This window comes from Festucalex cinctus, chromosome 19, assembly GCF_051991245.1.
Source record: "Festucalex cinctus isolate MCC-2025b chromosome 19, RoL_Fcin_1.0, whole genome shotgun sequence".
NCBI lineage: Eukaryota > Metazoa > Chordata > Actinopteri > Syngnathiformes > Syngnathidae > Festucalex > Festucalex cinctus.
In genome coordinates, this window is record NC_135429.1 from 11,093,662 (window position 1) to 11,108,586 (window position 14,925).

At 35.6% G+C, this 14,925-nt stretch overlaps 1 protein-coding gene across 2 annotated transcripts in view; it reads right to left on the minus strand.

Moving 5' to 3' along the window:
- The window catches only part of vps50 (VPS50 EARP/GARPII complex subunit), a 77,956-nt gene that overhangs the window by 55,366 nt on the left and 7,665 nt on the right, over positions 1-14,925 (minus strand). For both annotated transcript variants that reach the window (XM_077507695.1, XM_077507694.1), the window contains exons 3-9: positions 13,289-13,411; positions 12,483-12,554; positions 8,529-8,582; positions 3,007-3,077; positions 1,799-1,916; positions 1,645-1,680; positions 716-798 (exon numbers count right to left, since the gene is read on the minus strand). In XM_077507695.1, the coding sequence (XP_077363821.1) occupies positions 716-798; positions 1,645-1,680; positions 1,799-1,916; positions 3,007-3,077; positions 8,529-8,582; positions 12,483-12,554; positions 13,289-13,411 (557 nt within the window). The remainder of the gene's footprint in view (positions 1-715; positions 799-1,644; positions 1,681-1,798; positions 1,917-3,006; positions 3,078-8,528; positions 8,583-12,482; positions 12,555-13,288; positions 13,412-14,925) is intronic.

Here is a 14,925-nt window from a genome sequence, read left to right on the forward strand (position 1 = left end):
CAATGCCAATAATGACAAATTAATGTCAGAGTGAAGACAAGTGATATCCAAGCAAATTATGAGCAGATGCAAGGGGCGGAGTAAGAAGGAGTGTTCAGCATTGTAATTTCCAGCGTATAATGTGGTGCTTACTGATCATCAGTCATCCTGTCACAACCGGAGTTTTCAGCGTCAAAGAGTTTGGTGAGCCGCTCTGCTGATTGTTGTGAGTGGGAGTCAAATGCGTCAATTTTGCAATTATGTGAATTCAGTGGAAGAACGATGCTAGTTTTTGTGCATCCAGAGTTATATTTATAACATATAAAAATACGTTTGCTGTGTGTATGACAGGACTTTTGACACCTTGAGTTCAAACATAGCTGATAAGGGATTTAGCTGGAGGATTTTTGAAAACGTCACCTGATGAACAGCACGGACCAGGAATTAGCCTTCACAATGGAAGACATGAAATACAAATTTCAATGGCAGCTGCATTTAAACGAAATCCTGGCCCTTTGTCAGAAATCTTTAAAAATAAAAATAAAGAAAATCACCATCTTGGAAAATATGACTGATAAATGAGCAGTGGGCAAATACTAGTAAGAGCTTTTTCAATGAGGATTCCCCAAATGGATTAATAGAATTCCATCACAGAAGCTTAATGAAGAGGAAGTCAATGCTTTCAATTTTACGGCAGCCAATTTCACTGCAGCATTACCACGTCCAAGTGCCTTACCTGATGCAGCTATAGTGTTTGAATGTGCTGGCAGCCTTCTGACATTCCAGACAGAGTTGTATAGCACCAGGATAGTCTTCCTCCTGGAGAAATAACGCAATGTCAGTAATTACACAAATCACAAATGTATATCTGTTGTAAATGCACAATAAAATGTAAAAAAAATTTCTAGGTTTCATAAACTTGTTAGCAACATGGAAAAAATGTTAAACTAATAGAAATATTGCTGCATTTTTTAGCCATTCTTACAGTGATTTCATAATAATTCATAAAATTGAGTTAAAATTAAAAAGATGTACTGTATTGTAAAAAATGTGTGATATGGATTTGTGTTGGTCATTTTTCTGCCACTAGATGGCATAATTTCATTTGGAAGACTTTGGTGACAGCTCAGTGCATTTTTCTTTTCATATTAAGAGCTATTTAATCTTTAACATAAAGTAACTTGTGAAATTCTGCACATTTTAAAAATTGTAAAATACAACTTAACCCCAGTCTCCACAAATATGTGCATTATTATTACATTTATTACTGTCTGCTGTGTTGCAACTGGAATTCCCCAGTACAGGCTTTCCAAGTAAGGGGCGGTTATTAATCTGGCATTAAAAAAATAAAATAAAAATAGTGGCATTGAAGGAACTTTAAATTAACTAAAAATTAACACACTAATTTTGAAACAGAATAAACGTCTCTGTTGTAAATTGCAATTTCATTTTCACAGTCACGTTTTGATTAGCTGTGTTCTGTAAGATAGTTGTTCGATCCTCTCTAGATGGGCATTAAATTCAATGTCAGGCATCGTGATTATGTTTGCTCCAGTGGATTTACAAAAAAGAGAAGTATTTGTTAGTGAGTTTAGCTTTCAATGCAGAATAATATTTGACCTTTCAATTCAGTCATCAGCTTGTATGTCAAATGTGTGCACATACCTCGAGCATTTCGCTGAGTCGGACATCTGTTCTTTGCTGTGAAGGGAAGGGCAACATTTGAACACTATACCATTATTTGTTATGATAGCTTATATTTTTTTTCTTTTTCAAAGCAACCTTAGCGGTGCCAAAATTAAAATTCAAGAAGCTTCACCAGTGTCTTGATGGTCCGAAGAGACTTGAGCAGGCCTGTTAGGAGCTGTCGCCTTCTCTGATTGGCTAATAAGCCCAAGCTGGCTTCTGTGAATCCCTCCTTTGACACACACAGTTGCCTGAGCAGAGCAAATTACCAAAAAAGAAATGATCGTGGTGCTCAGATTAATTTTAAAACTAACTCATTTACTCCGAGCCATTTTCACTGAAGCAACCTCCTTATTGGATTTTGACTGATTTTGCAAGGTCCACAGAATATTCTGTTCTATTTCTATAAAAACATGGAACCTACCAAAAGAAAAATTATAGTCTCTTCTTTGATCAGGAAAAAAAGTATGTTTCTGTTTCTGTTTTGCAGCAATTAGCATTAGAATATACCTAGTTTCATAATTATTCACAAACCTGTTGAAAACACTGGCAAAAAAAGCTTGTTGCAACATGGCCCTGGGTGTTCTCTTATACTCTGGTGCCACCTGCTGGCCGTTTTTTTGTAATAACTACCATTGCTTTAAGCGACCTCTTCATGTCAGAAGCTGTATCAAAGCCTTCTGTACGCTATGGCATAAAAAAAAAAAAAAAAGTATAAATACGTTTTTTGGGCATGAATGACAAAGTATTAAAAAAAACAATTATGCGTTTTGGGTTTGAATGAGGTAAAGTCTATGTATATCCCAGTTTCTTTCTGGGTGAATGAATGTTCTAGAGTAGGAACTGGTCATTTAAAAAGTACCACTAGGCAGGCTGTGTGAAAAATATGTTGTAAAATGAAAGAATAAAGGCTATATTTGCATATCAGATAGAATTTTGGCCCTGAACATCCCGTTACAGCTCTAAGCCAGAGGTCCTTAATTGTATGGCTAATTGCGTGGGAACAAAGAGAGTTGTTTTCTTTTGCGCTAAACATACTGTTTGTAATTAGCATTTATATTTGCCTTACAAAAAAAACAGTATCTCCGGCTCAAGACTGTAGTTCATCATTCCACCCTGAAGCAAAGCAGGAATCGCCTATAACAGTTTATTTCCTATTCAATTGCAGTAACTAATGTATTTAACAAATCTGTTGTGTGCTGCTTTACTACATTAACGCACGGGGTCAATAAAGGATTATCTTAAATTTAGCTTTGTGAATCAATTAGACACGATAAAGAAGCACGTGACCGTGCGTTAGTCCATGAAAAGCATCAAGAATATGAAGATTAAACGCTGTACCTTCTTGCATTTGTGCATATGACAGCAGCCAGCTGCAGGTTGGTCTGCAACGCCGTCACTCTCTCCAGTTCCTGAAGACATAAACCGAGGCACTTCACAGTTAAATTTCTCCTAAGTGTTAAAAAGGAGCCTGAGGCAAAAATTGATTTCTCTGATGCGGCCATTTATCAAACAAATCGCTCCTTCAACTCTGAATCGCATACACATCAACTGCAATGTAAGCACACATTAGCGCGAGATGGCTCCTGCTGCGGGTGTGTTAAGAAAGTAGAGATTTGACGCCATCAGAATAAATAAACTCTGGATTGTTTCTTTAGAGCATTTTCATTTAAAGCAATGCCCAATGACTCCTTTATTTTTATTTTATTTTATTTTTATTAATTTTTTTTTATGTCATGCCATTACAATAACCACTGAAGGGAAGAAACTGAGCTAAAGCTGGAAAAAAAATGAACCTCGCAGCCCTACTTTTTTATTTAATAATAATAATAATAATAATAATAATAAAGACGTAGTGGAAAAAAAAAATTCAATTTCAAAGTGCACTGAGATAAGGAATAAGGTGCCTGTAACTGGACACCAAACTTTTTCTTAAGATGGAACCCAAAGGTACAGTAGCAGATACAATGAGGAACAGTAGACGCCCCAGAATTGAACCCTGTGGAACACCATATGACACTGGGGTAGTTTGGCACTCAGAGTAACCAGAGTACACATTGTGCACATAGCTGACCCAAGACTTCAAGACACCATCATCTATTCATATATCTCAACTGTGAAATATTTAAAGAAATGGCTGCCATGGTCATGGCTAGCTATGCTAACTCTGTACAATCGAAACGAATGACCTGTACGTCCTCTAAACAGAAACCGAGGAAAGGTAAGCCGCACTATTAACAATACAAACCAACTCCAACTATGTCCACAAACAAGCACTGGGAAAGCAGCAGTAGCAAGTAAAGGTCAAGCAAAAACTTAAGTTTTTTCTCTCTCCATGACTCGTTATTCATATATTCATCAGAGGTCTTCACGCTGACCCTCCAACATATTGATGATGCACATGCTCCTTTTACTAACTAGCTGTATGCCTATATATTACCGTATAGTGCCGTTTGGGTCAGTCTGCTTCACTGTGAAGGAAATGTAATGAAACAAAGATGAATGGCATTTACGATCCAAAGGGCGCAGATCCCTGCAGTTGACATTTCGTATGAATCCAGATGCAAACACGGTTAGTTGATATTAGGCATCTATTTACTGACAGATCTACTTCCTGTCAGTTTATAATCTCCTTCGCGAAACAGCCTTGAGACCTCAATTGCAATTGGCAGGTCTGACTGACCACCGAGGTTGAATAAAGCTCCCTCTTCAAATGCGGCAACTAGGGAGCACAATGAAAGTAAGTCTAATGAATGTGTTTCCAGTGGAAAAATAATTGAGTCCCTGCCACAGTTCATTCCTTTTTGATTGTGTTTAGCGACCTGGTGAAAGTTCCTCCATGGAAATTCATTACATCTTGGAATACCAAGACTACAGAGCTCCTTAAATGAATCTGAATTTACAGAGTAATCTGCACCTATTTTCTGAGAATAAATACTGTTTTGTTTAGGGTGACCAGATGTCCCATTTAAATGAGGCGGTTTTGAGTCTTGTGTTCCGAGTCCTGGTGGATTTCGTCAGCCCCATTGTCGCACTTTAACGCAGGTACCGTCCCGGCGTCTCAGTATTGTTTTTCAATATTGTCCACTCAGCAAGCCAATTGTATGAATGTCAATAATCATACAATTGTCTTAGCGATTTACATTCACATTCACATTTGCGTCATACTGGAACGAGAACTGCTTCCTGCTTCTGTGTCTAAAAATCACAAGAAATGTAGTCAGACTAAACGTGAGCTGATGGTGGCGAATTTTCAATGTTACAATGTGGGACTGAGCAAAAAAGGTTGGCTAATGGTGAGAGCATTGACTTGTTTAGTGTCAACGTAGATAGCATTTAGCATTAGCTAAAGTATAACAACCACTGGACCCCAGATTGAATAGCAATTAAATCTGTAAGAATGTATTGTATATTTGATTTTTAGCGAAATTGTAGTGTCCCAGTTTTTAATTTTGAAAATCTGGTCAACCTAGTTGTCTTACGTTTTACTTTTATTTATCATTTGGGGTAATGAGCCTTTTTCTTTCTCAAACGTTTAGCCGAAAAGCCCGTATCCCACTGAGCGGCGAATATTTGTGTTTACGAAAGAGTTCGTTCAAGGACGCAGACGTTCGCCAACAGTTAAAGGTACAGCAACATGAAAAATAAACATTTTGGAGCTTTTAGCCGTGTTAAAATGCTGAAACTGAACGAATAGTATAGTGGTTAGTGTGCTCGCTCTGTAAGCAGCAAGTCCCAGGTTCAAAACCAGCTCAGGTTTGTTTTTTTTTCCTCCTCCTTCATTCCTCCCTCTTCTTCCCTCTTCTCCACTCCTCTTCCACAAATTATTGCAGCAAGGAGCCATTTTGTTTGAAATGTTTATTGAAGAATTGGCTTACGTCAAGTTGCGTGGCAGTTCAGAAGAGTGCTCAAACGCAGAGCGCATAGGTAAACAAACAGCAGACTGCAGTCGGCTCGCCAGGGGCGCGGCAATCACACGGGGAGAGGCGGGGTTTTACTTCTGCGTGACAAAACTAACCAGCAAAACACCTAATATTTCATTTTAAAACAATGACATGATGTTAAGGTAAGATTTAATCATTATATGCCTATAGTTAACTAAACGCGGTGGTGTAATCCCTTTAACGGACGCAAACAGTTTTTCTTGTCTCCAAGAAATTTTTAATATGTTCAAAACGTCTTGGCGACCATTTAAACTGTCTGCAAACGTCTGGCCAACATCTTTGCGAAAAAGCAACATCCGCTATCCTCGCAAACCTTCGCCGCTCAGGAGGATACAGACTTTAGTTTCATCAGCCCATAAAAATTGTCCCAGAAATATTGAGGCTCTGTCATTTTTGGCAAATGCCAAAACGCCCATCCTATTCTCCTTGCTAATTGGATGTCTGTACTTTTCAATCAACTCACCTTTGAAATATCTTACATGAGTGCAAGTGAAAGTCAAACACTGGAAGCAGATCAATGACAATAGCTCTGACCTTCATGCAACCTTCCATCCCTTTCTGAGTGCAAGAGGAGGCCATGTGTGGCTAGCGGGTGTCAACAGTGATCAGACGCAAGCTCCGGCAGAAGGCTACTCCCGCTATTGCTATGAATCACATTAGATGCTTACCAGACCATCATTTTTAAGCTCCGAGCTTGGGGTTTATATGTCTGCACAAATTATGTTTCCACTACACGGAACGCGAGCACCGGCAAGAGGAAGCATTGTGGCCGGGGGCTACCTGTTTCGCAGCAATATGCATTTCTGTTTACAGCGTAAAAATGATCATCGAGAGCAGATAATGGAAGAGAAGAGAGAAGAGATGGAATGGAAGAGGTGGAGGTAGTGCAGGCAGAAATGATACAGGACTGCGAACACAAATGCAAAGTGAGGATAAAATGTCGATGGGAACTGCCTTTTCTGTCATTCAAGACAGCGCCCCATACGAAATCATGAAAAATGAATCTCTGTTTGACTCATTATGGCCAAAATGGAGGGGATATAAAAAGTGCCCTCTGAACTCCAGAGGGCATTTCGCAGGGCGACTTGGCCGAGATGGGTGGAGACGAATGCCCCTGCGAATAAGTCCCGCTGTCCTGTGGACGCGGCAGAGTCACCGGGAGGGTCACAGAAATAATGACCCGCTTACTATTCACAGACTGACCATCAGATGGCTTAACATCAGATTGCATTTACGCAATCTGCCACATATTTCCAGCAACAAATGTATCACAGAGATTATTGATGAAACCAATTTGTTCTAATTTAAGGGTAAAAACAACATGAAAAACATGCAGAGAGACTTTGATGGAAGACTGATGGCAACATTGAAAAATGTGCTCAAGAAATATAGTGATGTTAAGCCTGGTCAATCTTCTATACAGTCAAAAAATATTGCTCTTGCTGCAGAACAAGGTTATTTTAGTTAACGAAAACTGACGGGAAAAAAAAATAATCTGTTAACGAAATTAAACAAAAATGAAAATACTTTTTAAAAACTAAAATTAACTGAAACTACATTTTATGTTTACAAAACTATAATTGCAGCGAAAATATCGGTAATTACTATAATTTTACTCCGGAATGTGATGCTATGTAAGAAATGCGTTACTTTTTCATTTTACCATGGTGTTTACTAAATATTGCACACAACTAATACACATTTTTTAAACGAAAAACTAATACTGAAACTAACTAAAACAAAACTAAAACTAAGCATTTATTTCAATAACTAATAAATAACTTTCAATAAACTAATGACACACAGAACCGCTCTGAAAACTAATTAAAACTAAAAAAAAAAAAAAAAAAAAGAAACTCAAAACGTAGTAAACACAAACTAAAATGAAAATTCCAAAACTATAATAACTAGGGATGTAACGATAACGGCAATTAAAAAACGATATTAAAAGCAGCACCGTTGTTAAAAAGTCTGTTTGATTTCCATTTGTGTAGTTCTAACACCCTCTGGTGGCTAGTTTTTTTTTAGTGCAGTTTAATTTTAACAAGGCATGTTTTGGCCCTCCTATTTTTAAAATCCAGATGAAGGGGAACGTAAGTGTCTCAATATTGTTATTAAAGATTGTGTGTGGTTTATATGCATTGCTGCTATGTACAAAAGCACAATATTATTTTTAGTATGAGCACGTTTTTTTGTTTTTTTACAATATTATGACTTTTTTTATATCACCAACCTCCCCACAATATTGTGATAATTATCATATCGTGACCTTCATATTGTGATAATATTGTATCGTGATGTTTGGATATCGTTACATCCCCCAAAACTAAAACTAAGCATTTATTTCAATAACTAATAAATAACTTTCAATAAACAAATAAAAAAAACACAGAACCGCTCTGAAAACTAATTAAAACTAAAAAAAAAAAAAAAACTCCAAACGTAATAAACACAAACTAAAATGAAAATTCCAAAACTATAATAACTTAGGGATGTAACGATACTACCTTGATGAACCTTGCTACAGAATGAGCAGACTGAGATCAGATGATGAAGACATAAGCCAAAGACTCTTATTATTTTACCACATTTACTTCTTTTCACACTAAAATGAAATCTCTTACGCGCATTTCAGGTTGTTGCACCATCAGAGGATAAAGGAGGGAATTTTCCGGGATTAAGTTTTAATTTAATTCAGGATGATATTTTGAATAAAATCAAGCTTGTATTTCCTCTCCAGTCGTTCCGATTGCTATAATTTCACAAGGTCAACCAAGAGGACATCTGACACAGTATGATTGCAATTTTAATGGCTAACTTAGAAATTAAAAACACAGAAATGATGAAGAATGATTTTCATGAATTTCATTCAATTAAATAACAACAAAAAAGCAGCATTTTTTTTTTTTTTTTTTTTACCTTGACATAAGCAGGCTGCTTCTCCAGAATGAGATCAGCAACCTTTTTAGAAACCTACCAAGAAAGAGAAAGAGCAGAGATGAGAATTGTTGTGTTAACTTTGCCCAAATGTCACCGCATAAAACAGCTTGGGTGGCGTCATCGTCTGATTTCAATGTGAAAATCAACCCAATTGTGGCATCCATTTTAAAGCACTATGGTGTAATTTACTGATTCAGCGGTTCACGCGTTCATATAATGAGTTATATGCTCCCTAAAATTGTACATTTGGTGTTAAAGCACTTGACTGCCCCTCACGCACTCATACCAAGTGAGAATTTAAGCAACCAGACGGGGTTTAAGCAAAGCTATCAGGAATTTTCAGCGACATGAGAGGAACATCAGCTTTTCCAGCATATTAATATCGTGGCCTCTTCTGGTATTCTGGAGGACTAAAACTGCCAACATTCGAAATACTGTAAATAAATGACTAATAAAAAAAAATAAATGACTAAAAGTGAAAATAAAAATGAAGATAAAAAAATATAATTCGAAAATTCTATCTAAAAAAAAAATAAATCTAAATTGAAATAAATCCGTTTTTATTTTAACTTTTTGTCATTTATTTATTTATTTAGACATTTATTTATTTATTTATTTATTTATTTATTTAGTAATGTATTTATCTATTTATTTAGTCATTTATTTATTAATTTCGTCATTTATTTATTTATATTGAATTTTGGCAGTTTTGGGCCGTACAGCCGAAATGTTATCCAAATGAGGGGGCGGTCCTACGCGTGTCTTGGGTTGGACTCCCCCGTTGCAAACTACTGCCTACAACGGCGGAGTCCAACCCAAGACACGCTTTAGGACCGCCCCCTCATTTGAATAACATTTCGACTTGGCTGTATGGCCCAAAACTGCCAAAATTCAAAACAATTAAATAAACAAAAAAATAAATAAATAAATAAATAAATGACTAAATAAAAAAATAAATAGATAAATTACTAAATAAATAGATAAATAAATGACTAAATAATTAAATAAATGTCTAAATAAATAAATGACTAAAAGTGAAAATAAAAACTGATTTATTCCCATCTATATTTATTTGTTTAGATATAATTTTGGAATTATATTTTTTTTTTTATATTCATTTTTATTTTCACTTTTAGACATTATTTATTTATTTCGACTTTTGGCAGTTTTGGTCCTCCATAGCTTATGACCTCAGCTAGCGCTTGCTTCTGTGGAGGAAGTCAAAGAGCATCTTCGGATTACGCCAGTTTTTGCTGCGCCTGAGGTCTCACAAAGGCAATTAGCTGGGAGATGAACCTCTGCCGGGAGCGAGTCAGAGATGCCAATTAAGCTCAGACGCGGTGGCGGACAGACAAGGCAGATGTTCGCTCCCCAAAATAACACAAAATGGCTACTGGACCAAGGTAAAGCGGGTAATACGTACAGGTCATGCCTCTGTGTCATCTCATGACGAACCTGAAATAATTGCATCTCAGTTCTGACAAATAGTTAAGCCAGTCATATTGCTCATGTTTATGACGTCACCTCACAATAACGCCTTTCCTTATATGGCTTCTCCAAAGTAATCATTCAATGATTTGCTCGCCGGTAAAATCATGTTTAACTCATTTGCTCCCAAAAATGTATAAATACTAGGGGTGTGCCAAAAAAAATCGATTCATAAAAGAATCGAGATTCTCATTTATTAATCGAATCGAAATTAATATCCAAAAATAAATTTAATTTAAATTAGAAATGAAGAAGAAGGCAGTTGTAGCACACATGCTGTTTTTGTGGAAAAAGGCACTTACAATACAAAATTAATAAATGTTTAAAAAAAAAAAAAAAAGACACCTTAATGTCTCTATTTGTCATTTTGTCTTGCAAAGCAAACTGGAGTAGATCATGACAATGTTGTGCATATCTGTCAATTGAAGCAGAAGTCATATTTCAATCAAATAATTTTGAATTGAAAATCGTTTCAATCGAGAATCCAAAATCGATTCTGAATCAAATCATAGACCCAAAAATCGTAATCGAATCGAATCGTGAGACAGTCAAAGATTTCCAGCCCTATTAAATATATTACAAAATAAATGAATACATTTTAGTGAAGAAATAAAATGTAATTAATTAGATAAAATAATTTTATTAATAAAATAAATTCAAGAATTAAACTATTATTAAGTAAATGCAGAAATAAAATAAATACACAAATATTTTTAATTTAATTGAAATGAATAAAAATAAATAAGTACATTAATTAGAATAAAAAAATAAAAAAATAGATTTAATAAATTATTATTAACATTAGATATAAAAAATGAAATTATACAGATAATTTAATTATTTATTATATATAAAATAAAATAATACAAATAAATTAAAAATTTAAATATATTTAAAATTAAATACATGAATTACTATTAATAAGTAATTACACATAAAATAAAACATTACAATACATAAATACATTTATTAAATGAACGAATACATTAGTTAAATATTTGTAAATGAAATTAATTCAAGAATTAAATCCATCCATCCATCCATTTTCTTGACCGCTTATTTCTCACAAGGTGGGGTGCTGGAGCCTATCCCAACCCTGAACTGGTTATTTAATAACTGGATATTTAATACATAATTAAATAAATTAATGACTATTAATATGTAAATAAATATATAAAATACAATTAAAAACAAAATAAGAAATTAAATTACATTCAATAATAAATAAATATGAATTTATTATTCAATCATTGAAATGATCAAAGCCCATCTGTTCATGGCAGGATGAAAACGAAGAGCCATTTCTTGGACCTTTTTCACATATTGCCTTTCAATTCGATTCCTGAGGTGCTTCCAGAAGCTCACTGCACGTCGCCTGGCGCGAGCATCCAATTCAAGTCCAAGAAGAGGCTTGCTTTTTTTTTTTTTTATGAATCCCATGACGAATTTTCTTATTTTCCTTGCATGAGGTCCCCTCATTCGATTGTTTCCGAAACTTCAGAGACTCAAAACAAGCAACTGCTTGAGGTTTTGTGACGACATTTTTCTCCAATGTTCACTTAGCGAGATTTCTTTCAGATGCCGCGAGACACTGAACTGGCTAACTGTCGGAGATAGAACACGACGGCAGTGTTTTGGCCTGACCGGTCAGTGGAACAGTTGCCATGGCTACTCCCCTGAGGTGCCTGCAAGCTCGGTCTGACATTAGGGGAAGGCTACCGGATGTACTCCAAGTGTTTACAAACACATGGCGCTCACGCCAGAGGCCACAGAAAGTCTGCGTTTCCTCAATTTAGCGGCCGCTTGGCAGTTAACGCGAGGGAAGAGGGGCTATGTTCAAAGGTGTTACTTTTATCAGCCATTTTTGAAATTAGTCTCAGTTTTAGTCCATTTTCAATCATGCTTGTTAGGTTTTAACTCATTCACTGGCAGCCATTTTCAAGGAAGAAAACCTCCTTCGCTCCCGGCTGTTTTCCTGGATTTTAACTGATTTTTCAAAGGCTCACAGAATATTGTTATGAAAACATGGAACCTATCAAAAGAAAGATTAGAATCTCTTCTTTCGTCAGGAAAAAAAAGTATATTTCTATCTGTTTCCGTTTTGCAGCAATTAGCATAAGAATATAGTTCATCATTATTCACAAATCTGTTTAGAATTGTGGGGAAATTAGCTAGTTTTCAACATGACCCTGGTTGATCTCTTATACTCTGCTGCCACCTGCTGGCCGTTTTTGTAATTACTACTATTGATTCACCCGTTCTTTGCAGTTGAGAGGCTGTCTGTATGCTCTAGCATTAAAAAAACAAAAAAACAAAAAAACGTATAAATACGTCTTTGGGACACTTAAGACATTTAAAAAAGAACGTATTTTTACGTTTTTGGGAGCAAATGAGGTAATCACATGTCATCAACCTCATCCCAGTTTTGATTTCAATTAAACTTACAGCTGCCTGTTGTCTCTTCAGTCTGTTCCGGTACTCTTCCAACTTCAGCAGGTCCAACTCGGTTGGGAGTTTCTAAACAAACACAACAACAACAACAGAGTTGATTTGTAATGCAGCCAGCGACAGACGCCTCACGGTGTTGCGTATCCTGCTGCTTAAAAACAGATCCTCATTAGAAAAAGTTCCAACTGGGGAGAGGCGAGATATCTTGGCACTGAGGAGAAGAGGAGGTATTTACTGCTAAGTATCTTAATTTCAAATATCTTCCGTGAAGCATTCAGGGGAGTTCAAGATTGTCTCACTGATCTGACTTGCTCAATGAAATGTAAATAATTACCTCAATTCATGGATTTTATAAGATCATATGAGGGATGGGACAAGAAGGCAGAGGACATTATTTAGTAAACAGCAAACAAACTCAGCTGGGTAAAGAAGATATTACAATTCCACGCCCCAAAGGATGATCGGTAATTACTTTCCCCTTGATTGAGAGTCTCATTTCAGGTGGTGTGGTGAGACCGAGATAAATCTAATGAGATTTCACACCCTCCTTCTGTTCACTGGATACAATCCATCAGTCTGGATGTCAATGGAACGAGAAGAGGAAGTGGCAGCAGGAAGTGCAGGAAACCATCACGCTTTCACAAGGATCGCAAATATCGTATTGCTATCGTCCGCGCTGGCTTTGATGGGATTACGGGGGGGATCCGTGAGGCGGTCTTCTCATCAATCAATTTTACAGGAGAGTGACTTGTCAATCATTCAGGCAGTCAAGCGCTTGAAAACTGAGAGTATTTTCACACAACCTCCAGTTCATGATGCACCATGTCAAAGGAGTCGTTGGAGAAGTAGATCTCCTCGATGCTGTCGATGATCTCCTGCTCGGCCTGAGGGTCGATGGGCTGCTCCCTCAGCTCCCGCAACTCCTCCTGAAACACCCACACACATTTCTTTTCCGTTCAGAAACATCCAGCAGAGCTAAACATACAAACTAGGGGTGCAACGATTAATCGATAAGTAATAGGTTAGCAAATTTAATGAATAATTATTTTTGACAATTGATTAATCTTTTATGTCAATTTTATTTAAAATTGTACAAATGCTCAGAATTTTGTCAATTTTTATTTTTGATAATTGATTAATCATTTAGCTATCTATTTTATTTAAAATTGTCCAAATGCTCATAATTTCAGCAATAATTTATCGATTAACTGACAACTAATCGATTTTCAAATTAATTGATTATTATTTTTGATAATCAAGTAATCGTTTAAATATCTTTTTTAATTTAAAAAATGCTCAATGCTCCAATGCTGATAATTTCGGCAATGATTTATTGATTAATCGACAACTAATCTAATTTCCAATTATTGAATAATCGTTTAGATATTGATTTTATTTAAAATTGTACGAATGCTCAGAATTTTTTCTATATTTATTGATTATCAAATGAATTGTTAGTTATTTTTGATAATCGATTAATCATTTAGATATTTAATTTATTTAAAATTGTCGAAATGCTCATAATTTCAACAATGATTTATCAATTAATCAACAACTAACTGATTTCCAAATTAATCAATACTTATTTTTGATCATCAATTAATCGTTTAGCTATCTTTTTTTAAATTTAAAGTTGTCCAAATGTTCATAATTTCAACAATGATTTATCAATTAATCAACAACTAATCAAGTCTCAAATGAATTGATTGTTTTTGATAATCAATTCATCGTTTAGATATCTTTTTAAATTTAAATTTGTCCAGATGCTCAGAATTTCAGCTCCTCAACAGTAAGTTAAACGTTATCTGCTTTCATTTTCTGTAGCACTCCATAATAAAGGAATGATTATCTTTGTTTTGAACCAAAATAACATTTTGTGCAGATTTTGCTCATGTTACATAGCAAACCAGTAACTGAATCTGTTTGTATACTGTCGATTTGAAGTACTGTCCTATTTTTGAAGAAAATAAAAAATAAAAATCAGATTGAATCGATTACTGAAATAATCATTACCCTAATACAATCACATAAGGAAATTTAAAAACAATTAACAAAACCTTGACAAATATTTATCAAAGCAGTATAATTCGCAATATATCAGATAATGGATGAATGGAACAAGAGAGCCAGAGGAGTTTCAACACACGAGCAGGGCTAAAGGAAAGTGAGAAAGGGGTTGAATGAAAATTAGACAGATAACAAGGGGCAGAGAGAAGGAAAGAAGAGGGAATCGGAAAGTGGTTAGGGAGAAGATTACATGTTATTTCATTGGACTACTCTCATGGGGGATATTGGTAGAGGTTGGGAGGAACAAAGCGAGGAAATGAATGAAAAAAAATACCAAAGGAGATTCACTTCCCTTTAGAGCATGTGTGAGAACCGTTATTGATTAACATTCTGTGCAGCCGCCAATTCTTATTGCTGCAAAATCGTTCAGATT